This window comes from Akebia trifoliata, chromosome 6 (genome assembly GCF_017979445.1).
Source record: "Akebia trifoliata isolate Shusen 1 chromosome 6, ASM1797944v1, whole genome shotgun sequence".
NCBI lineage: Eukaryota > Viridiplantae > Streptophyta > Magnoliopsida > Ranunculales > Lardizabalaceae > Akebia > Akebia trifoliata.
Window position 1 is genome coordinate 2,912,262 of NC_141380.1, and position 26,029 is coordinate 2,938,290.

Here is a 26,029-nt window from a genome sequence, read left to right on the forward strand (position 1 = left end):
GCGTTTGTTTTGAGATTCACATCAATGTTCGATGCGATTACCTTGCATCAAACTCAAACTCGCCACCAATAATTTTATGGGGCACTTTTGTAATTCCAATAGAACTTGTGGGCCCTTGTTAAGATAATTTATTATTTTTTAAAAGGGAATGCTAAAGTCCAAGATCTTATAGGGATAGTAGCATTGTCCAACACTTATTTATTATTTAAACAAGTATTTATTATGTAAAAAATCAATACATCATTATTTTTTTTACTAAAAGACAAAACAAGAAAAAGAATTATTTGGAAAAAAAAGAAGTACTGGACAATATTAACGTACCATGAAGTATTGGATGTTTGCATTCCCCTTTTATAAAAGATAGTGATTGTTTACTCATAGACCAATGTTTAGCCATATGACGCTGATGACATCAACAATCATAAGAAAAAAAACTCTCTTTTGCCCATGGTAAGAAATCGAAATTTCCTAATCAGATCATCTTGTCACATAAAAAAATATGATCCAATACAAGTGTTGTAGATGATGAAATTCTATGAATTTCAAAAACAAAAAAACAAAAAAACAAAAAAAAATGTTATTGTTCACTGTTATATTTCAATTTTAAATCTAGGTGCTCGATGACTGTCTGTTTGCATTTCCCTTTTATAAAAGATAGCGATTGTTTACTCATAAACCAACATTTAGACATGTGGCATTGATGATATCAATAATAATAAGAAAAAATTTGACTCACCCATGGGTTGCCTAAGTGGTAAGGGCGAGCATGTGAATTGTGGGTTAAGCACACATCACGGGTTCGATTCCCCTCTTGGATTTTTCTCATGATTTAACTGGGAGACTATGACGGTGGGATGCTGTGGTAGTCCTCCCCGAGATTTGTCGTGGTGCGCGCAAGCTGGCCCGAACACTCAGTTAGCAAAAAAATAATAATAATAATAAGAAAAAATTTCTCTCTTTTGTCTATGGTAAGAAATCTAAATTTTCTAATAAGATCATCTTGTCACATTCAAAAATATAATCCAATACAAAAATATTGTAGAGGATGAAATTCTATAAATTTCACACACACACACAAAATTTTAAAAATTATTTTTCACTGTTGTATTTTAATTTTAAATTTAGGTGCTCGATGACTATCTATTTTCAACACCATTAATCAAGTTTGAAATTTAATCTTTTTCTTTTTCACTAAATTTTTCATGAAATCTAGAAGGTTGTGCGATTGCCAATATGATAATCCATGTGGATCCTACAATAGTTTTTAAGATTTGAAATCTAAAAATTAAGATTTTTGAACGGTGGATATGTGAACAGGAGAGAAAATTTCTCATGTACTTACGTCATCAACGCCACATGCCAAACTGGTGTTGGTCTGTGAGAAATTGGCTCACAGCCAAATAATAACTCTATAAAAGACGTATCTGTGGCTCTTCATCGTGTCTGCTCTTCAGCAGCTTATCTCTATTCTGTTGATAACAAATAAAGAATAGATGGAGCGAAAACCATTTCCCTTTTCAGTTCCAGTTCTGCACGTGCTCATAATTCTGTTTCCTGCGCACGCTCAATTTAACGGAGCTTCTCTGCCTAGCTAGACTCCACGTCAGCTTTTTCACCACAGAACACAACCTGAACCAACTCCTCAGCTTTACGAACATCAACTCTCGCTTCTCCCACTTCCCTGGATTTCGCTTTGAAACCTACTCTGACGGTCTTCCCGTTGATCAATCACGCTCGCCTGATATCCTCATCGGTATTTTATACACAATTAAGAACTTCACCAAACCGGCTTTCTTGGATTTGCTTATTTTCGGTCATCAGAAATCTGACGGCAAGACGCCGGTGACGTGTGTCATAGCAGATGGAATCATGAGTTTTACAGTTGATGTTGGAAAAGATCTTGGGATTCCGGTCATTTCTTTTCATACAGTCAGTGCTTGTTCTTTGTGGTCGATTATGTGTGTTCCCAAACTCATTGATGCAGGCGAACTTCCCTTCAAAGGTAAATTTTTTTTAACAAAGTCTTTTTATTATTATTATTATATCTTTCTTGAATTATGCTGAACTAACTTCCTTCAAAACTATGATCAACAATGCGCTAATGAGGCAGTGCGAGGAGAACGATATAGATGTTTAAACTTGTATCTCCAAGAAAAATAAATAAATCTAGAGTCCCCAGCCTCAGGGGCAGAGCAAGGATTTTCTTGTAGTGGGGGGCAAACTATGATTAATTGTATAATTGAAGAACTTGAAGATGAATAATTTTAGGAAGAAACTCAGAGGTTTTTAATTAGAAGTTGAAGAAAAGGATATTTAAATCATTTTCAATTAGTATATGAGAAGGCCGATCAAGAGGTAATGTCATCAACAACAAAATTGAAGGGGGTGGGTTAGGTGGAAATTGGAGGGAGGTGAGGGTGTGGGGGGCAAATGGAGAGAGAGGTGAGGGAGTGGGGACAAATGGGGTATGTAATAGTTGAAAATATAAGGGTGTCTCAAAGGTTTGTGGATTGACTTTTCTAAGTGCTTCTGACTCTTGTGGGGAGTCAGAAGTACATTAAAGGTGTTTGAATAAATAACTCATGAAATAACTATTTTACTTTAGAGTCATTTTGATATTTTTTCATGGAGTATCGATTGTGCTACTTCCCTAAACTACTCTTGTGCGGAGCCACAAAATATCATCAAAATGACGGGATTGGGACAAGTATGCCCCTTCATAAATTTTGAAAATTACAAGCTTACCCTAAAAAAGGCAATTTGAATAATATTATATTACTATCCATTTATGTGGTGATAGTCTTTTGGTGTAGCATTTGGAACAAGTATGCCCCTCCTAAAATTTAAAAATTACAAGCATACCCTCAAAAATGCAATTGCAATAATACTATATTACTATCCATTGATGTGGTAGGAGTTTTTTGGTGTAGCATTTGAGACAAGTATGCCCCCATAAATTTTGAAAACTACAAGTATACCCTAAAAAATGTAATTAAATAATATTTTACTACTATTCATTGATGTGGTGGTAGCCTTTTAGTATAGTATTTGAATTTGGATTTCTAACTCTCCCAATTATTCACTCGATGATTTATCCATGATGGTTCCAACCATGATTGAAAGTTTCTTTTACAAGATTGATGTGAAAAATTACACATAAATGTACTATCCATTGATGTGGTAAAAGCTTCTTCATATTTTTAGTGGTTATATATATCTGCTCACAATATCTTCCATTTGTTTATAATTGCTGGGTGTTTATACAAGTTTTTATGGATAAAAACAATAACTTTTATTTCTTTTGGAGTATAATTTGTTGAGTTATAATGTTAAAAATAGTAACTAATACTTATAAGGGCATTCTGATCATTTTAACAGAATCTAGAATAGTTCCCAAACACAAAACTCTATCAAAAATACTTCTGATAGTACTTCTCATAACCTACATTCAAACACACAACAATTATCCACCTACTCCAGACAGAACTTTAAAAATAATTATGGAAATACTTATGTTTTAAGTATTTCTAGCTCTTGTATCCACACGGACTCTTAGTAGCTCCGCTCTGGTTATCACAACTCGAACAAAAAAACAACCTAACATGATTTTTGGTACATGCTTTCACTTTTGATCCCAAAAGTACATGTGGGCCAATGGGAGTGTGCAGTGTCGTTGGATCTCTAAACTTGCCAGTACATTATAAATTTTTGAGTTGTGAAAATTTAAGTACCTTGGGATGCACAATTCCCTCGAGATACACATTTTAAATGGGGAAGTGCAGCCACATATCCCAAGGAGTGCAAATCTAGTGTTCCCAAATTTATCACATCAAGATAATGGATTGAGTTTGCCACGTGGGATAGTCAAATTATCACGATTCTAAATTTATTTAAAAAAAAAAAATTCATATAATTTCATCCTCAACAACTCTCTGAAGCATCTGATCATGTTTTAGATGCCAAAAGGTGACCCCAACAACCCTTAGTAAGGGTGAAATCCTTACTAACTTAGTAAGGCTAGGCAAGGGCAGAGCTAAAAAGGAGTTGGTGGGGGTAGTTGCATTTTACATAAAAGTGGATAGGAACCATGATACGTTTTTCATTCGTATCTTCATGAAAAACATTTATGATTCCTATCCACTTACACATACAATGTAAATATTCATATTTAAAAAAAATTATTTTTCGAGTTTGATCTATTGTGTATAAAATGGACGACTACTGAACACCCACATTTAAAATTAAAATTTAACGAAAAAAATTAATATTTTTTTATTTTTTAATTAATATAATTTTATCCACTACAACTCCATTTTCTCGTGATTTTGAATGTCACAAACTGATAAGATTTGAAAGTTTTTTTCACTACGGGTAAGAGAGAGAAACTCTTTTTATTTTTATTTTTTATTATGTCTGTCAATTCTGTCCACCGAAAGCTTGTCATATCATCAGCGATGTAAATATTTGTAGATGATGCTGACATGGACCAGCTGATAACATATGTCCCGGGCATGGAACACTTTCTCCGACGTAGTGATCTTCCAAGTTTCTGTCAGGCTGAAGAACTCAGTGATCCGAGTCTACAATTTGTCCTGACCGAAGCCATCAACTCAATTCGAGCTTCCGCACACATACTCAACACCTTCGAAGACCTCGAAGGTTGCTCGCTCTCTCAAATCCGATCTCAGATTCCGAAACTTTACACACTTGGACCTCTCCAAGCTCTCCTAAATTCACGTCGTGAAAATTCTTTCCAAATCGCTTATTCTAATAGTCTCATGGAAGTAGACAGAAGCTGCATGATGTGGCTCGACTCGCAGCCGTTAAAATCTGTTGTGTACGTCAATTTTGAAAGTATTGCTCAATTGACACGGAACGAGTTGTTTGAGTTTTGGCACGGTTTAGTAAATAGTGGGAAACGATTCTTGTGGGTCATACGGCCGGACATCCGACCTTTGTTGGAAGGAACAAAGGAGAAAGATTTCGTGGTTGGGTGGTCCCCACAAGAAGAGGTGTTGGCACACCCGGCCGTCGGCGGGTTTCTGACCCACAGTGGATGGAATTCGACTCTGGAGAGTGTGGTGGCTGGTGTTCCTATGTTATGTAGGCCATACTTAGGGGACCAGCAGATCAACAGTAGGTTGGTGAGTGAGGTGTGGAAGATTGGTCTTGATATGAAAGACACGTGTGACAGATCAACGGTTGAAAAAATGGTGAGGGAGTTGATAGATGATAAAAGAGAGGAGTTGATGAGAAGGTCAAATGAGATGGCAGAGATGGTGAAGAAGTGCGTTAGCGAAGGTGGGTCCTCTTATTGTAACTTGGAAGAACTCGTCCAAGATATCAAACATCCTCCTTAAGGCTCTATAAGCATTTCTATTGTTTAATAAGGAAGAGACATACATTGGTATCTTCTATGCTTTGATCCTGTTGTTTAAGTTTTCAGTTATTTTACATTGCAGAACCTCTACCCGTGAATTATTTACATATTCTCCTCAATTAGAATAAAATGTGTAATTTTTTTTTATAGCTATTTTTCAGACTCTCTTTCACAAAATCATTTAGAAAAAAAACATTCCTTGCTAAGATTTCAAATCTTTTTTTTTTTTTGATAAATAACATTATATTCATGAAAAAAACATAACAGAACTAGGCCAGTCGAGATGACTAACCTAGCAGGACCTTACATCAGATGCTATCCACTAGAAATACACAATATCCCATCCCAATTATAGATAAAATCCTCGAAGAAGATCCCCCTAAATTCTTTGAAAACTTTGGACCAATAAAACAAAAGGCCCAAGATGGAAATAATCGTTTCTGTGCCATCTTTTTGCTTTCCCTAAAAAATACGGTCATTTCTCTCCCGCCACACCCCCCAACATATTGCGAATGGTGTAATACTCCATAGCAACCTCTTCACGCCACCAAACAAAGAACCACTTGACAACCAACATGTGAAGAGGTCCTTTATTGTTTTGGGCAAGCAAGTTAACAATCCAAACAACTTAAAGAAATGTACCAAAATTCCATACGTGAAATTGCAATGAAGGAGAAGGTGATCCGAAGATTCTCCATTGTCCATACATAGGACACAACAGCTTGCTCCATACCACCCACGCCGCATCAAAAAATCCGTCGTTTGGATCCTTCCTAATGAAGCTGTCCATGTGAAAAACGCGACCTTACTTGGCACCTTTGGGCCCCAAATTGATGCGTAAGGGAAGGAATTATCACCATCATAACACAAGGAATGGTAAAAAGACCGTACCGAGAACCTACCATCCTTGCTTGCCATCCACACTCTCTCATCCTCTCTTCCCCTACGGAGCTCAATGCTCGAAGCTACATCGATTACTCTTCCAATTTCTATCAAATCCAAACCATCAAGACCCCTTCTAAAACCAAAGTCCCAAGCCCACTCGCCGTCTACTAATCTTCGGAAGATGCGATAGGGAAGCCTTTTTTTCAGAAATAGAATACAAAGAAGGAAACACCTCCATAAGGGGCTGATTACTGCACCAAATATCCTCCCAAAATCTTACTTTGTTTCCTTAACCCACTATAAATTTAAGTCTGGACTTGAACAGAGAAATGGTCTTCATGATGCCTTTCCACATCCCACAGCCGTGAGGGTGTCTAGTTGGACCACTCTCCCAGCCCGTTCGCCTAGCACCGTATTTTCCTTCAATGACTTGTCTCTACAAACTGTTGCTATCAGACCCAAACTTCCATAACCACTTCCCCTTCAAAGCCAGATTCATTATCCCGAGTCTTCTAATCCCAAGGCCACCTTTTTTCTTGTTCGAGCAAACCTGTTTCCAATTAACTAAATGATGCTTCCTGCCCCCGTCCCTGTCATGCCATAAAAAGTTACGAAACAACTTATCTAACCTTAGCTCTACACTGCGGGGCAAAGATAATACAGATAAAAAATAAACTGGAATACTAGATAGGACGCTTTTGATCAAAGTCAATTTGCCTCCCTTGGAAAGGTAATTTTCTTGCCAAATTGCAAGTTTTCTTTGGATTCTCTCAACTATCGGCTCCCAAATCGACACCATCCTATATGGGGTCCCGAGCGGAATGCCCAAATAAGAGGAGGGCAAGCTACCCACTTGCCATCCCAACGAGGCCGCAAGTAAGGAAACACACCTGACCATGCCGACCGGAAGTACCTTGCTTTTTCTCATATTAACTGGGATGCCTGACACTGCTTCAAAGCAACATAACAGTCCACCTAATCTTCTTGTTTGCTCCATGGAATCCTCTAAGAAGACTAGTGTATCATCTGCAAATTGAAGATGAGAAACAGTAACATTGCCTGCTCCTACTGAAAATCCCGTAAAAAGGCCATTCGCCACCCCTCTCTCCATCATCTTCCCGAGAGCTTCTGTCACAATGATAAACAAAAAGGGGGATAGAGGATCCCCTTGCCTGAGACCTCTAGTGCTCTTAAAGAAACCACGGGGCGTCCCATTCACCAAAATCGAGAAGGATGGAGAAGACACACACATCATAATCCAAGAAATCCATCTTCTACCAAAACCCATTTTTCCCAACATGTATTCCAAAAATTGCCAGTTGACGTGGTCATAAGCTTTCTCAAGATCTACTTTACAAACCACCCCCGCTTTACCAGACTTCAATCTAGAATCAACACATTCGTTTACTATTAAGACCCCATCCAGAATCTGTCTCCCCTTAATGAATGCACTCTGATTATGACTTATCAGTCCTTGAATGACGCCTTTCAATCTTTTTGCAAGGAGACTCGTGATGATTTTGTAACTAGTGTTCACCAAACTGATGGGCCTCAGATCCTTGATATCTTCTGTCCCTACCACTTTAGGGATTAAAGCGATGAAAGTACAGTTTGAACCGGGGTCAATCACTCCGTCTCTGCAAAACTCTTCTATGACCGCAATGAAGTCTCTCTTGATGGTCTCCCAACATGTTTTGTAGAATTCTACAGGAAATCCGTCCGGCCCGGGTGCTTTATCGCTCTTCATGCTTGAGATGACCCCCCAAATCTCCTCTTCTTCAATCGGTCTTTCCAACCAATCACGTTGCACCTCAGTGACTCTATCAAACTGTAATAAATCTGGTTTTGGTCTGATATAGTTTTCGTCAGAGTATAGCTTCTAAAAGTCTACAATTCCTCTAGCAACCTCCTCCTCCCCTTCCATCCATTCTCCGTTCACCTTTATTTTTGTAATGCGATTATTTCTATTGCGAGCATTAGCCATACTATGGAAGAACTTAGTATTTCTGTCTCCTTCTTTAAGCCATCTGGATCTTGATTTCTGTTTCCAACTAATCTCTTCCATAAGAGCCAACCGTTGGAACTTCTCTCGAAGATTGATTCTTGTTGTCTTGTCGCTCATCGAAATTGAATTCGACTCTTCGATTCTATCCAACTCCTCGATTCTTAACAGGGACTCTTTCTTCTAAACATCTACCCTTCCGACTGATTCCTTGTTCCACTGTTTTAGAACCTCCTTTAGAGCGTTTAGCTTTTTCCTGAACACTTCCCCTGTTGTTCCTACAAACGCAAAGCTCCTCCACTAATCTGCTACCAATTCCTTGAAATCATGTTATTTCAACCACATAACTTCAAAGCGGAATGGAATAGGACCCCTACTAAACGGCCCTGCTTCCAACTGAATGGGGCAATGATCGGACGCTGGGTTAGGAATGGCCGTCTGAGAAATCTGACAGAATAACTGAACCCAATCATCTGAAACAAGGAATCTATCCAATCTGTTAAGGGTGGGCACATCGTGATGATTGGACCACGTGAATCTTCTACCTTGAAGGGGAATGTCCACTAAATTGTTCCGGCTCACAAATTCTCCAAATTTTCTCATCTTTGATGTTATCCTTGATCCCCTTTTTTTCTCACAAGTGAATCTAATGACGTTAAAATCTCCCCCCAAACACCATGGACGGTTCCAATAAGATCCTACATCATCCAATTCCTCCCAAAATTGCTTACGTTCCCATTCTTTACTAAGATTTCAAATCTTACTAAAGGTAGTTGGGACTGGATGGATTATCATATTACAATTCGAATGCAACAGCTTTCTAGATTTCTTGAAAAATCCAAATTCAAAAAAATATTCAAAGAAAAATATTTTTTTGAGCATGATATATCTAAGGTTTTGAAAATAGATGGCATGAAGGACATATGCGACCGATCAACGGTTGAGAAAATGGTGAGGGATTTGATGGATGATAGAAGAGAGGAGTTGCTAAGAAGGTTAAATGTGATTGCAGAGATGGTGAAGAGGTGTGTTAGTGAAGGTGGGTCGTCTTATATTCATGAAAAAACCAAGTCAGTCGAGATGGGTCGTCTTATAACTTTGAAGAACTTGTCCAAGACATCAAATCAAATAATATAGGTGCCCATAGTCCTTAAAAGTTGGATTTCAAATCTCTTGTCCCAGGACTCCCAATGATTGTTAAAGAAGGAAGACGTGTACATTAATATATCTTGTGTGAACTCACCTGTTTTTATTAATGGTTTTTCGTACCCAAACCTTTAACTCCATTATAAACCAACCCACTTTTAAGGTTCCCATGCCATCGTAATTGACTAATTGATAAATAATGCCAACCCCATTAATTCAAGTCCACGTTCATGCCCAAATTGGTTGTGGAACCATACAGTTAAGCCTAAAGTTTAGTGTACTAATAACGGCGCAAAGCTTATTTCCATACTTGTCCTTCTTTTTTTTGCCTGCAAATAGAATTTTTTTTTTTTTTTAAGTGGGGAAACATCATGGTTTATGAGTATCAACCCAACATCTAAAACTAGTATTGATTTCTACTTTGGCCCGAAAGAGGATCATTTGACTCATGTCTAATTAAGACTAGTTTGATCGTGATCAAACTCATCTTGGCCTCTAAAGACTAAAAATCGTTTTGAGGCCCAATTGAGACCACTGTCCAGGATCAAAAAATGGTAAGAGTCACAAATAACTTAGAAAAATTAGAGTTTCTTGTAACTTATATTAGGCATGCCATGTAAACCACAATTCAAGGAAATTTTTAAAAGAAAATATATTAGAGTTGTGATAATCTGACTTAGGCACGTGGCATACTCAATTGACTTATTAGACGTGATAGACTCTAAAATCGTAGATGTGCTCTCCTCGGGATACAGAACCATACCTTTTATGGGGAACCATAGCTTGATAGCCCGAGGAAAGCACAATTATGGTTCCCAAACCTGTCACGTCAAATAAGTCTATTGAGTTGCCATGTGGATAAGTCAGATTATCAGTACTCTATATACCAGGTATTAATTCCTTGGATTGAGGCTTTTGAGGTGTGGGAGGAGGGTCCAATACGGAGTTTTTCTTTTTTTTTTTAATCAAGAGACGCTTCATTGTGTGCCACGTCAAGCAAGTAAGGGTTTTGTAAATTAGGGATGCCATTCAATTCACGTAGGTAAATGTGATGGGCAGATCCCAGATTTTAGTGGACTCTATGAGCAAAAAAAAATATTCTGTCTCGATCCTCCACATTTGATTCACAAGATTCCATCTCGAAAATGCTGCATTGTTTTCTTTCACCACTGTGCTAATGTGGTAGTATGCAAAAAATCATTGATCTTTTCCTTGTATCAAGAGGAAAAAACCTATTGTTTTCTATCCATTACCACATCAGCAAATTGTTGAGCACAATATCCAAGGAAGTCAATTTAAAAAAACTTGGAAAAAAATTGAAGCAAATTCATTGACATGGTCATTTGGATTTGAGGCAAAAAGCAAATTCCCCAGTGATCAGATCCTAAAGATACCAACAGTCATGTTGATGGAGAGGCTCAACCCAAGTTGGGACTAGCCTTTTTCATTTTCAAATTGCGATCCAAAATTGTGTCTCGTTCCTATAACAACGTTAAGTATGTACGTGGCAAATTTTTATTGGAGTTCAAAACATCGTGTTGCATACATGACTATCGTAACTCTTTCATTTTCGTGGTTGCCAACCAATTAACTTCTGTCTTAAACTATCCAATTTTATTATGTAAATAGAGCCGAATAATAAGTACACACAAATGTCTCCAAAAGTCTAAAACACTTCTGGCATCTTATTTCCTCAAAGCCGTCCAAAGTATCTTTCTTGTAATGTTTTAAAATTTGATATAAACATAAATTATAAAATAAATTGAATTATTAGGAGTCTTTTTTAATTGGATTTCCATTTATTTAGGGTTATCAGTGTTAGGAGTCCTTTCACATATGCTTTGGTGACATAATTATGGGCCCACCAATTTTATTTATAGTCGTGTTGGAGTAATAATGAAATGTACATCTTGAGTGATATTTTTGACGTGAACGTGGGTTAGAACCATAGTGAGATCTTGAAGAAATTATCTATGGTTCAGACATCCATCCACGTCAGAAATACCTCTTACAATGTACATTTTAATGTTACTTCAGTATCATCCTCTTTAATTTATGAGTCATGTTGGACTAACATTGACACGTACATCATGAAGGGGTATTTCTGACGTGAATGTGAATCATGGGTGTTTTCATCAATATCTTGAGATGTACATTTCAACGCTACTTGAGCATTATCCTTTATTTATTATCTAATACAATAATGATTACGTCATGCATGACTTCATCAACCACCTACTACACACATATTGTTGGAGGGTGGTTATAAACTTTCGATGCGATTAAGTCGCACGAAACTCAATTTCACCACATATACACGTGAACAGGCACGAGTTCTCCTTTGTTGCTTAAAAGATCAACGCGCCAGATCTTTCATTATTTATTTTGTCGCTTACAAAATGGCCAATTTCCAGGTCGACAAAGAACGTAGCACGCAGACCTTGCCTTGTTATTAAAAGACGACTATTACCCTCTACGCACTATTAGTATGTCTAGCCTTCCTAACTTAGTAAGATTTGAAATCTTACTAACGTTGGTTGAGCTCATCTTGTGATATCCAAAGAAAAGATCCAATGCAACAGGGACTTAGAGGACAAAATCTATGAACTTTATAATTAAAAAAATAAAAAAAAATTGAATCAAGACCAACAAAATAAATTGAATTTTTTAATCTGAATTTTGTGATAAAATCTACATCTATGTGGTGTTAGATTTCCAATTCGATATTCCATTTGAGCCAAACAACAATTAGAAAGATTTGAAATCTTACCTAATAAAAAAAAAAGTGTTTCTCATTCACAATAGTTTAATTTGAAAAAGATTAGTTTAATAGAATTTCTCTTATTTAAATTGACGATCAGTTGCTCCTCTTCAGCTCTCAATTCATCTAGAAGAAGAAAGAAAAAAAAAAAAAACCAGATGGAGCGAAAACCAGATCCAGTTCAAATTCCAACTCCGCACGTGCTCATATTTCCGTTTCCCGCACAGGGTCACGTGACCCCAATGCTTAAGTTAGCAGAGCTTCTCTGCCTAGCTGGACTCCACGTCACCTTCCTTAACACAGAGCACAATCACCACAGCGTCCTCACCTTCACAGACATCAACTCTCGCTTCTCTCTCTTCCCTGGATTCCGTTTTGAAACCGTTCCCGACGGTCTTCCTACTGATAACCTAAGCTCGCCTAGTTTAATCATCGGCCTCGTAAACTATATTAAGAACGTTGTCAGACCGGCTTTTCAAGAATTGATTAATTCCGTTCATCTGAAATCTGACGACAGGCCGCCTGTGACATGTATCATAGCTGATGGAATCTTAAGTTTTACGATCGATGTTGCAAAAGATCTTGGGATTCCACTCATTTCGTTCCGTATTACCAGTGCTAGCTATTTATGGTCGTGCATGTGCATTCCAAAACTCATTGAAGCTGGCGAGTTTCCGTTCGAAGGTAGCTTTCAACTACTTACCTTTAAGAGAAATTTCCAAAAAAAGTGATCACCTTTTCACGAAATTCCCATTTCGATTAACTGTTAATTTTAATTCCAAAATATGATCAATTTTTGACGAAATTCTCGTTCCGGCTAACTGTTCATTTCAATTACAAAATCATAATTAGCGAGATCTCAGGTTTTTCAAATTAACGATCTTGTTGGTTTAAAGTAGAGAGATTGCTGATATATTTTTTTTTTTAAAGAGACAATCTCGTTGCTTGTAAAAGTGACGATCTCGAAGGTTCACAGCGATTTCGTTACTTTAACCAATGAGATCATCACTTAGAAAAACTAACAAATTGAATTTTCATGTTTTGGGAATGAAAATGAATAGTGAGCTGGAATCGGAATTTTGTAATATTCAACTCACGAAATGGTAATTTACCCTTTAAAATACGGGTCTTGTTAACGTGTGCCCTTAGGGCACACCTTAAAGTGTAATAAAAACACTCTTGGCAATTGAAATCTAAAGGTATTTTGATAATTAAAAAAAATTAAGGCTATTTTTGGTATGAAATATAACTTCCAAAGTGTATATATTGCACTTTAAGGTGTGCCCCCCGCCCCCATTAACAAAATCCTTAAAATATATATGTCAAGGGCGGTGATCCTAATATTATGAATTAAGTGAAAAGAATAAAATCCTTGAATTATTTCATACTTGCATTTCTTCATTTATCTTTAGAGTTGCAATGCATAACGGTGTCCCATTCCTAGAGCAACATACGGCCACATGCACAGCTTGTTTATGAGTCTGAGGAGTTTTAAAATCTAATCAAAACTTACTACGTAGACATTGTTCTTATTCTATGTGAACATGACACCGTTTTGGACATAGTAAGAAATTCGGTGTATGACAAAAAATCGTTACAGGATTAATTCGAGTATGAATCTGAATATACACTTGGTAGTTCATTTAAAAATTCAGTAAAAATTTGAAGAATAGCAAAAATGCATCAAGAGAACAATTCGGGTGTAATTCGACTTTAATACTCTAGAAAACTTTCAAAAATTCGTGTGTATACATATTAAAATTTTCATAGTACTTATATCCAAATATTTAGAAAACTCCCCTATCTTTTTAAGATTTATTATTTTTATATCTTATTTTTCAAAATCACCAATAAGTACCCTTCATCTTTGAATTCTTCCTTGCTAAATTAAGAGCATATGATACTTTTATACATATGTATATCAAAAACTCAAGCCTTATTACAAATCAATAACACTTGGATATCTTACACATATTTCATTTTAATATTTACTCTAAAATAGCATATAAAGAAGAAGAAAAATTAAAAGTAAATTTTTTTCATATGATTAAATATATTATTAACACAAATCTTCATAATGCAAAGCACATACTATAAGACTTAATTGAGTTACTAATACTCATGCTCAAAAAATCAAAGAGGTGAGAAATATAAAATAAATAAATAAAGTGAAAAATTAATTGTTGACTGATAATCATGAGATTTGATAACAAATAATGGTTAGTGATTGTCTACTAATGAAACCATTAAGTGTAAAGAACATTATCATGCAATATTGAGATTGAATTTTTTTTATATTATAAAAATATGGGTTAATTTATCTTTTTAACCCTCTTTGCAAAAAGTATATTTGATTTGTTTGATTCTGAAAAAGAATAAATCATGAATGATTCAAAAAGATTCAAAAAGTTGCAAATGTTTTTAATAAGAGTTGAATTGGACGGAAGTTTTAATTGTTTTGTGTATCATTCAAAAAATTCAAGAATTATTCGAAAAATTGTTAATTGTGGTTCTGGATCCTGATTTTACATCTATAGATGATGCTGACATGGATCGGCTTATAACATGTATACCGGGTATGGAAGGCTTTCTCCGACGTAGAGATCTTCCAAGTTTCTTTCGAGCAAACGAACTCAATGGTCCAAGTTTACAACATGTCTTGTCAGAAACGATGAACTCGACTCGCGCCTCAGCGCACATACTCAACACCTTCGAAGATCTTGAAGGTCCGTGGCTCTCTCAAATTCGCTCTGAGGTTCGAAAACTTTACACGCTCGGACCCCTCCATGCCTTCCTAAATTCGCGTAGAAGCTCTTCTTCGCCCACCTCTTCATCTAATAGTCTCAGAGAAATAGATAGAAGTTGCATGACTTGGCTAGACTTGCAGCCTCTGAAATCAGTTTTGTACGTCAGCTTTGGCAGCGTTACTCAGATTACTCGGGATGAGTTGTTTGAGTTTTGGTACGGTTTAGTGAATAGTGGGAAGCGATTCTTGTGGGCCATACGACCGGATATTATAGCCGGTAAAGAAGGTGAAAGTCAAATCCCGGTGGAACTGCGTGAGGGAACTAAAGATAAAGGGTTTGTGGTTGGGTGGTCTCCACAGGAAGAGGTGTTGGTACACCCAGCAGTGGGTGGGTTTCTGACCCACAGTGGATGGAATTCGACGCTAGAAAGTGTGGTGGTTGGTGTTCCGATGATATGTTGGCCGTATTTTGCGGACCAGCAAATTAATAGTAGATTTGTTAGTGAGGTGTGGAAGATTGGTCTTGACATGAAAGACACGTGTGATAGATCAACGGTTGAAAAAATGGTGAGGGATTTAATGGATGATAGAAGAGAAGAGTTGATGAGACGGTCCGATCGGATGGCGGAGATGGCAAAGAGATGTGTTAGCGAAGGTGGGTCTTCTTATTGCAACTTTGAGGAACTCATCCAAGATATAAGATCAAATAGTTTGCGTGCTCTTTAACCTTTTGCATTGGAGAGCAAATTTCAATATCAAATATGGTGACGAGAACCCAAAAAGAGCCACATTGGATTTCCAAGGAATCATCGAAGATTATATCTTCGTTTTCCTTTCTTAATAATTCACAATTTATCTCTCAGGTGAGTCATATGTTTAATGGAGAGTCTAAATTGTCGTTTGACACTGGTATTTGTCATAAAGTCTTTATTTTCTAATTAGAAAATCTTCACTCAATAATCAACACTTGACTCACGTGGCATGGACGTGAAATCATAGATTACTTTCCTTAAGATACACATCTCCATAAAATAAGTGCAAATGTGTACTATGAGGAAAAGCATTTATGATTTTGTGTTTATGCCACGTTAGCCAAGTATTGACTGAGTGAAAATTATCTTATTATAAAATCATTATTCTTTAACAAATAGATATGAGATAAGAGAGTTTTTCTTTCACTTTTCATAAAAATAATGATAAATTGACTCCCCCTATGATAAACTTCCCACTAAGGGTGCAACTTGGTTCGGGTTAAAGCAAAATCAGAATCGAACCGATCAAGATCGATTCCACTATATAACAACTAGAACTGAACCGAAGTCTTCTAAAACCAAACCAATCCAAACCGATATTAATTCGGTTCGGTTCGGTTCAATCTTAATTCGGTAAATTGCAGCAGCTGAGAGAGAGAGAGAGAGAAAGGGGGGGGGAGGAACCTGTCGCAGTCGGTGGTCACAGCCGCAGATCTCTCCTCAGGTCACCGATCAAGACCCAACCGCAGAGAGAGAGAGAGAGAGAGAGAGAGAGAGAGAGAGAGACGAGAGGTTGGCACTGGCGGCGGATCGCAGAGAAGAGAGAGAGAGTGCAGAGACGAGAGAGAGAGAGACAGAGCAGCCGCTGACGGTGGATCGCAGAGACGAGAGAGAGAGAAACAGCAGCAGGAGGCAGCGGCTCACAGAGACGAAAGAGAAAACGCAGAGACGAGAGAGAGAGCGCAGGGAGTGAGAGAGATGAGAGAGACGAACGAATGAGATTTTATATATAAAAAAATTAAAAAACAAATATAATATTTAATTTTAAATTAATTAATTCGGTTTTCGGTTTGGTTCGGTTTTTTAAATTACCTAAACCGAGAACCGAACCGAATTCATCAATTTTTTATTTTTTAAATCCGAAACCGAACCAAATTCTATCTAAACCGAACCAAACCAATCCAAATCTCACGGTTTGGTTCGGTTCTCGGTTTAAACCGAATTAAGTTGCACCCCTACTTCCCACCCCCATATGGTTGTGCATAAAATCATAAACTTTTTCATCGGATACATAATTACACATATTTATGGGAATGTGTAGTTGTATATCCGGGCAAAAAAATTATGATAGGTACAGCCAAATGGGGAGAATTTGGGGGGAGTTAGAAAATCATGACTCTTTTTATAATCATAGTTGAATTCAAAGTCATTCTACACTAACTTCCTTTGATAGTGCCTTCAATACTATGCTTACATGGTAGTGAGCACAAGAACGTTAATTTTTGTAGATTAAGGCTACAATGACCTCGAGATTGACATCAATTCTCACTTAGCTGATGTGAATGTGCGTACGACACCATCCAAATATGAGTGAAAAGCATTTATGGTCTTGGGAGCAACTCCACACCAGCAAAGTGTAAGACAAAGCCAATCTTGAGATCACTCTAACACGACTCTTTTGTATAATGATAAATTGATTCGAAAGATGTTACTTGAATTTCACTCACTGATGTGGATGCATGTGCGAACCATAGATCTTTTCCTTGTGCATATTGAGAAAATAGATTTATGGTTTTGTGTACGTGCCACGTTAGTGAATTTTGAATAGCTTTTTTCAAGTCAGTTTATCACGACTTTTGACTTTTTCACTTGCATCGCAAGAAAAAGTATTTATGGTTCTTTATACACTACCACATCAGCACAGTGTTGAACGTGGTGCCCAAGAAAGTCAGTTCAACATTTTTTGTGAGTTTAAGGTCAGAGATGATCCATTGAACCAACACATTATTGTGTCATTTCAGTAGCCTTTATGGGACCCACCCAACAAAAGAAAGCAAAAAAAAAAAAAAGAGATTTACTTGCCATTTTATTACAAAAAAGAGGTTTACTTGACCTTTATGGGACGTATAATGTTGCATTTTATTACAAAAACTCCCTTCGAGTTCTGAATACTCCAAGGGAACCTTAATCAAGTTTGTTGCCCAGCAAACCTTGGATTGGGGATCCGCATCATAAAATTCAAATTGATGGGGTTTATTTGTTAGTTAATATACCTTGGAGTGGATCCTAATCGCATCAATTTGTGGCATCCAAAAACATGATCAGATACCATAGAGTTATAAACTACAACATTGTAAGAGCTTTGAAAAAAATTAATTTTCAATGTTTGATTTTAATTTTAAATTTGGGAATTCAATAGTCATTCATTTTCAACACCTTCAATCAAGTTTAAAAAGATTTTTTTGATTCTTTTGAAGTGATTTTCTGCATGAAATCTAGAAGGCTATGGTATTGAATTTTGCCAATTTGATAATCAATGCGAACCCAAAAATCTGAGTTTTCTATTTTTTTTTACTAATCAATTAAGGAAATATACTGACGTAAAACTGAAGGTGCAAAATTAGTTAAAGTTAGTGAGATTCAAGGAATGTGGATCCCATATTCCACAACCTAGGTTGTAATTACATAAAATCGAGTGATTTTTTGCTCACAAATTCTCTGGTGTGTGCCACATCAACCATAGCAAGGATAATTTTGTACCTGAGAAGGGTAGTTCTGTAAGTTAGGGATGTCATTCAATACACCACCCATCATTGTGAGAAAAAAAATTGAGTCGCAATCGACTGATGCCATTGACTAATATGGTTGATGTGGTCCACGTGGATCTGAGGGCACATGTTAACAAAACCTCTGTTTTTTTTCTAAAGAAAAAGTGGGAAAACATGATGGCTAATGTGTATAACAATATCCTAAAGAGTCACAATGAATGCACACGATTTTGGTTGGTAGTTGGGTACACAATTGACGTAGCAAAGGTTCAAAATCATATATCTTTTTCACTGGGATACATAGGAAAAAAGATGTGTAGTTTTGTGCCCTTATCACATCAGCCGCATACCAAAACCACTTTTCATTCATCATTATTCTATCCTAATCTAGGAAAATACTTTTGTTCACAGAAATATGGGATCCCCCAACCACATATATCCACGTGTATTGAATAGTATTCTTAATTTACAAAAGTACCTTTGCTAGTCACAAAACAACGCTTGTATGCTTGATGTGGCAAGCACTGAGGAGCCCGTCAGCACTGTCAACAAAAATTTTGTGAGAAAAAACGACTCCCTAAACTAGTATTGTTTTCTACTTTGGACCCAAAGAGAATCAATTTGACTCATGTCTAATTGGCTAAGAGGCTAAGACTAGCATAATTGTGATCAAACTCATCTTGGCCTCTAGAGGCTTAATATCACTTTTGGGCTGAATTGAGACCATGGTCAAGGGTCCAAATAGTGCATTATAGTATAAAGTAAAATAAAAGATTTACAAAAATTAAATTCTTGTAACTTATATGACTTCACCAGACAAATTGAAAATAAATTTGGCTGGAATGGACTCCTTGTCTCCTTGCGGCATCATTGCAAAATATCAACTTGTTCAAAATATCTCTAAAGTTGCCATAGAAAGCAAGGGTGCAGTGGAACATCATGATGTAGGGTATTGCATGCACCTGCAAGATTTGGGTGTGATATGGTGCTCTCTTGTCGGACCTAAGGTTCCAGATCATACAAAGTTGAGGTTTAAGATACTATTACTCGACAGGTTTCATTTGCTAGTTCTCATACTTATCTCCTTTCACTCTCCATGATATTTTGTAGTTAAAAGTGAGCATTAGTTCCGATCCTAACCTTACATTTTCTTGAATTAATTAACATAATAGTCATAATAATTTGACTGCCCAATGTAACACACTCAATCGACTCTCTTGACGTGAAAAGTCTGGGAGTCAGATCAATACATCTCAGGATACACAATTCCCTCGGGATACACTTATTTTTTTGGGGAAGTGCAATTGTATCCCGAGACGTACAGACCTACGACTTCCAAACTTGTCATATCAAGAGAGTCGATTGAGTGTGTCACGTGGGATGGTCAAATTATCACGATTCTTAACAAAATTTTGTGCTAAAATGATAAATCAATGCGATGATGTCGCATGTATTGAAATAAAAAAAAAGAATGACCCTTAAAATTGAGAGAAAATCCTAAGAGAAAATATATTTGCAATTCAAGTACTTAGATTTTACCTTCATCTTTATGCATGTCGTTTCAATGGCATTGCGTTATCAATCTTAGTATGGATTTTTCCTAACAACAAATCTTACTTCCATTCTCCCTTCAATATTTTTATAATTTATCAAAATTAGGTGAAAGATGATAAATCTCCGTTGATTTTGAGAATATTTATTAAATGTTTTTTTATTTATTAGAAAAGGTTTTTTTTTCAATTATAGATTTGAGAAAAATAAGCAATACCCATGGATCCAATGTTTTATAAAGGCTTGTAGGTTGATTTCACAAATCATAAAAAGGAAAAAAAAAAAAACAAGAGGATGAGTTCAAGTATGGTTACTTGTATATTTGAAGAACTTGAAGACGACTGATTTTAGGAAGAAATTTAGAAACTTTTATTTAGAAGTTGAAGAAAATGATACTTAGGTCATTATCAATTAGTATGTGAGAAGATCCCGATCAAGAGGAAAATTGAATGGAGGGGGGCAGGGGAGAATTGGAGCGAGGTGAGGGGGCAGAGGCAAATGGGAAGAGAGGTGAGGGAGTGGGGACAAATGGGATTATATAATTAGTTGAAAATGTAAGGTATTTTAAAGTTTTGTGTGTGGTTGGTGGGTGGGGTGGGGTGGGGTGGGGGCAATTGACCCTACCAATTAATTATTAGCTCCGCCGTGGTCTGACAGCTGCTTAACTTATTTAATGACCGTCATAAAATCAAGTGAGTCCAAAAAACAATACATCATCCATGACCTCGGAACGACCTGTCCTTCACTCTTTCTACACATGCGTTGCATGCTGATTTTTTGGGATTCTCATATATTCTTTCACTACACGTGGGTTAGAAGCGGAGCTAGCAAAGAGTTGGTGTGCCAATAGAATTTCTCTTATTTAAATCCACCATCGATTGCTTCACTTCAGCTCTCATCTTTCATAGAAAGAAAGAAAGAAAGAAAAAACCAGATGGAGCGAAAATCAGTTCCGCACGTGCTCATATTTCCGTTTCCTATACAAGGTCACGTGAACTCCATGCTCAAATTAGCAGAGCTTCTCTGCCTAGATGGACTCCACGTCACCTTTCTTACCACAGAAAACTACCACCAAAAACTCCTCAGTTTCACAAACATCAACTCACGCTTCTCTCCCTTCCCCGGATTCCGCTTTGAAACCATCTCCGACGGTCTTGCCACCGACAACGCACGCTCGTCTACTTTCATTTCTGACTTCTTAAACTATGTTAAGAACGTTGTCAGACCGGCTTTTGAAGAATTGGTTAATTCCGTTCATCTGAAATCTGACGACAACAGGCCACCGGTGACGTGTATCATATCAGATGGAATCTTGAGTTTTACAATCGATGTTGCAAAAGATCTTGGGATTCCCATCATTTCTTTCCGTACAGTCAGTGCTTGCTGTTTCTGGTCATATTTGTGTATTCCCAAACTCATTGAAGCCGGCGAACTTCCCTTAAAAGGTATTTTTATTTATACGAATTTTACTTAGATTTTGCATATCTAATACATTCTAGACCAGATCTGATTTTTATTTGGATCGGATAGGTCAACCAAAATCCAACATCTGTATGGGGAAATTTAGTCTTACCCCCTTATAAAATTTGGAAAATTAGTGATACCCTCCCAAATGCAAGATGAGGTCTGTCCCCTTAACTGTCGTTGACTTGATCAAATCTTTAACTTAAACAGTTCTGTGTTAAGTGAGACTGTCAAATGACTTAGACACTAGTTACGCAATTACCAAGATATCTTTCACAGAGCTCTCTTTTCCAAAGAAAGAAAATTGGCGGTTTGAGAGGAAAGTTTGCTCTAGGAAACATCTTCCGTTTGTGGAGAGAAGAAGCATTGATTGTTATAGGTGGGGGAGAAAAATCATTTTTAATATGTGATTTGGAGGTCTAAATGGAAATTGATTTTGATTACTTTTGAGATTTTAAATTTTTTAAGAAATGGAAAGGATTAACATTAGAGTTGCCTTATTTGACTTAAAGGGAAATTATTATTTATAAAACTTTCCACAAAATAAAATTCTTTATTGAGAGATTTACCCGTTAGACCTAATTGGTGCATTTTTATTACAAAAACTCCTTTGGATCGAGTTCTTACAATTTCAAGGAAACTTTACTTTATAAAGTTTATTACCCACCAAACCTTATTTTATCAAGTTTGTTATCCAACAAACCTTGAAGTGGGGATCCAATCATAAAATTCAAAATGATGGCTTAATTTGTTACTCAACATACTTGGAGTGGATCTTAACCTCATCAATTTGTGACGTCCAAAAACATGATCTGATGCCTCAGATTTATAAAGTACAGAATTCTAAGAACTTTTTTTAAAAAATATTGACCGTTAGTTTAGATTTGAATTTTGGAGTTTGATAGCCATCTATTTTCAATAACTTGAATCAAGCTCAAAAAGGTTTTTTCTTCGAATTGGGCAAAAATACCCTTAGTAAGATCAAGCTAGTCATGCTAGCCTAGTCCATAAAGTAAAGGTTTGCTCGGTCACGAACTTGATAAAGTAAGAGAGTTTTTGTAATAAAATTGCAACAAATAAGTCTATCCGGTAAATATCTCTTTTTTATAATATAACAAAGGGATAATTATACTCTACTCCAATAGTTAAGAATTTGTATTTCCATGAATTTTATTATGATTGCATTACTTCTTCTCTCTCCTTTATTTTTCCCTATTCATTTCAATTTCTTCTTCAAAACTATTAATCCGCTCATCATATTAAGTATAATTTTTTGAAAATAGTATCAGTCTATTATTCCTCTAAAATAATGATTTAATAAAATATTGATAATTTTTGCAACCAGAATATTACCATAGTTTAAAGATTTAAAAATAAAAATAAAATATATATTCTAACAATATTACATAATGTAGCTTAAACATTTAAAATAGAAGACATTTAAATTATTAAAAACATATTTAATATTTAGTATTCAATAAATAATAGTAGTAATTATGATTAATTTGTTTGGTTGGTGCTAGTTGGAAGCCGAATAGAACAGCAATGAACTCTCTAAGTTCATATATAGCCATGGAGCATACTTGACCAATAAGTATTAGAGTTAGGTGGCACTTCATTTAATGTCAGGTCGAATTTTTGGGGATCCATTGAACGTATGGATATGTAGTCCACCCCTTGGTGAATCTACCTACTGAAAATCATAGTTTTGATAACTTATATCCACTAGACCTAATATTTTGAAAAAGAATTTAAATCCATAGATTAGAAATCATTTTTAAGACAATACTATTATCAATGGATGCATAAATCAAACTGATCTTTTGTGTGTTGATTCACCAAGGGATTGACAACGTACTCTTAAGTATTATTCTTTTCACGTACTTTAATTAATTGAAAAATGTTTACTTTCTTCATGATTGTCAATTTTAATCAAGAGGAGTCTTCTTTGGTTGTACATATATTTAAGAGTCATGATTTTCTTATTCCCCTCCTCTGACATACTCCTCCAATACTCTCTTGGTGTGGCATGTGTTAGAACCATAGATTTTTTCTCAAGATATACAATTGTAATTCCCATCGGACAATACAACTACAAGCTCTTTATATGTTTTATAAGATTTAAAAAAAGAAAAAAATCAATTCGGCAATAAAAGCTCTTTTTAATATTTAAAGTATAGATAAGGGAGGTGATTTTAGGAGTATGTTTTTTGAAGATTTTGTATTTAGGTGGGATAGGATTTACTGTCTTGTTTGTGACTAACTTTGCCTTGTAAGTTTTTCCAGGTTGGTCATCTCGACTGACTTGGTTTTGGTTCTTGAATACAATGCTATTTATAAATAATAAAAAAAGTAAAAGAATAAAAACCCTTGAATTCCTTATTTAATACTCGCATTTCTTCGTTTTTTTTTTTTTTTATCTTTTACCAAGTGTCTGTAAATATTTGTAGATGAAACACACATGGATCAGCTGATAACTTCTATCCCGGGGATGGAAGGCTTTCTCCGACATAGAGATCTTCCGAGTTTCTTACGAACAAAAGAGCTGGATGATCTAGGTCTACAAGTCGTCCTCTCTGAAAGCATCAACTCAACTAGAGCTTCCGCTCAAATATTGAACTCCTTTGAAGATCTTGAGGGTTCGTCACTCTCTCAAATCCGCTCTCGAGTTCCGAAACTTTACACGCTCGGACCCCTTCATGCTCTCCTAAGTTCTCGTCTTAGAAATAGAAATTCTTCTACGCCAATATCTTCGTCTAATAGTCTCAGAGAGATAGATAGAAGCTGCATGACATGGCTCGACTCGCAGCCGTTGAAATCAGTTTTGTACGTCAGCTTTGGTAGCATTACTAAGGTTACTCGCGACGAGTTGCTTGAATTTCTGCACGGTTTAGTGAACAGCGGGAAGCGTTTCTTGTGGGTTGTACGGTCAGATATCATAGCCGGTAAAGAAGGTGAGAGTCAGATCCCGGTAGAACTAGTGGAGGGAACTAAAGAGAAAGGGTGTGTGGTTGAGTGGTCCCCACAGGAAGAGGTGTTGGTACACCCGGCCGTAGGCGGATTTCTGACCCACAGTGGATGGAATTCGACGCTAGAAAGTGTGGTAGCTGGTGTTCCGATGATATGTTGGCCGTACTTTGCAGATCAACAGATCAACAGTAGGTTCGTTAGTGAGGTGTGGAAGATTGGTGTGGACATGAAGGACACGTGTGATAGATCAACGGTCGAAAAAATGGTGAGAGATTTGATGGATGATAGAAGAGAGGAGTTTATGAGAAGGTCGTATGAGATGGCGGAGAAGGCGAAGAGGTGTGTTAGCGAAGGTGGGTCCTCTTACTGCAACTTGGAGGAACTTATCGAAGATATAAAATCCAATAGCTTACGTGCTCCTTAGTCTTTTAGGTTGGACAACTTATTTCATAGTCATCGAAGATACAAAATAGTCTTGAGATCTTCTTTTTCGTAATAATTGGCAATTTATCACCCTTTCTCAGTCGCAACTTTGCTGTAGAGCCAAAAACTGTTGAAAATTTCATCACGCGGTTAGAATGTCATAACATTCTTTGAAATTGTTTCTTACGTAATAAGGGGAAGAATCCTTTTAAATTAAGATTCTTATCAAATAAGATAAAATCTTTTTCAAATAATGCCACGTGTTTGTCTCGAGATACATGTTGATAGTGTGAATGAATGATTCGGATGAGAGACAATTTTCTTCCACTGCACATAAGTTTGAATATCATCTTTGTTTTATACTAAAATTAACTGATCAGGTTAAGAAAAATGTGCAAACCTAATTATCAAATTTTGAATTATAGAAAAAAAAAAATTGAAACACATATCGTGTGTGTCACATCCTAAAAATTTCAAACTTTGATTCAATCCATAACCTAGTTCAATATCTGAATTTAAGGGTATGAGAAGAAATAAGAACCATTAAATCATATTAACTAAATATCTAAAAAACTAATTAAAATGAATAAAAATTAATGCTTATCAAAATGTATAGCATTATCCTAAAACTCAATCAAAACGTCAAATATAGTAATACTTTTTTGGTACTTATTACATTCAAATCAAATATAACAAAATAAAATAAAATAATTCTAAATTTAAATCCTAAAAAGACTAAACAACTAACAAAACAAAATAAATAAATCAAGTTCGATGATGATTCTACATTTCCATCTCCCAACTCCAATTTCAATACTAATTATCTTTATAAAAAAAATTCGACAGAGTCAATAAGTTAAAACTTGTAAGAAAGTCATCGCTACAATAACATCTATACATACATACATATAAATAAAAAGAAATATATGATTATGTTATCATTAAGTAATCAAGTCGTTCCAAAACAATCAATGCATATAATGATGACCAATTTTTTCATCAATTTGGTCATAACCATCATCACCGATTTTTTTAACAGTTCGATCAAATTCTCTATTCCAAAATGCAAAACCTTTTTCGAGGGTCTTTCGGATCTTTCACTCATGGATTTAAGTCCTAACTAGCTCAATTCATCATTAAAAAATATATCAATAATTATGCAATTTCATATTTATTTTCAA

General features: G+C 36.1%; 2 protein-coding genes and 1 pseudogene across 3 annotated transcripts; all 3 read left to right on the forward strand.

Annotated features, from left to right (window-relative positions):
* Window positions 1-1,560: 1,560 nt before the first annotated feature.
* LOC147399607 (7-deoxyloganetic acid glucosyltransferase pseudogene) lies at window positions 1,561-5,527 on the forward strand (annotated as a pseudogene). Its single transcript, XR_015179516.1, has 2 exons — window positions 1,561-2,002; window positions 4,471-5,527. The product of XR_015179516.1 is annotated as a 7-deoxyloganetic acid glucosyltransferase pseudogene (transcript).
* A 6,748-nt stretch (window positions 5,528-12,275) lies between these two features.
* Window positions 12,276-15,714, forward strand: LOC147399608 (7-deoxyloganetic acid glucosyltransferase-like). The gene is made up of 2 exons (XM_086446605.1): window positions 12,276-12,861; window positions 14,712-15,714. Exons 1-2 carry the CDS (start codon window positions 12,333-12,335, stop codon window positions 15,644-15,646), a joined length of 1,464 nt encoding a protein of 487 aa, XP_086302731.1. The 5' UTR covers window positions 12,276-12,332; the 3' UTR covers window positions 15,647-15,714.
* Window positions 15,715-20,832: 5,118 nt separating this feature from the next.
* LOC147399609 (7-deoxyloganetic acid glucosyltransferase-like) lies at window positions 20,833-25,024 on the forward strand. Its single transcript, XM_086445041.1, has 2 exons — window positions 20,833-21,436; window positions 23,906-25,024. The coding sequence occupies exons 1-2, from the start codon at window positions 20,926-20,928 to the stop codon at window positions 24,847-24,849; spliced, it is 1,455 nt and encodes a 484-aa protein (XP_086301167.1). The 5' UTR covers window positions 20,833-20,925; the 3' UTR covers window positions 24,850-25,024.
* The last annotated feature ends 1,005 nt before the right edge of the window (window positions 25,025-26,029 follow it).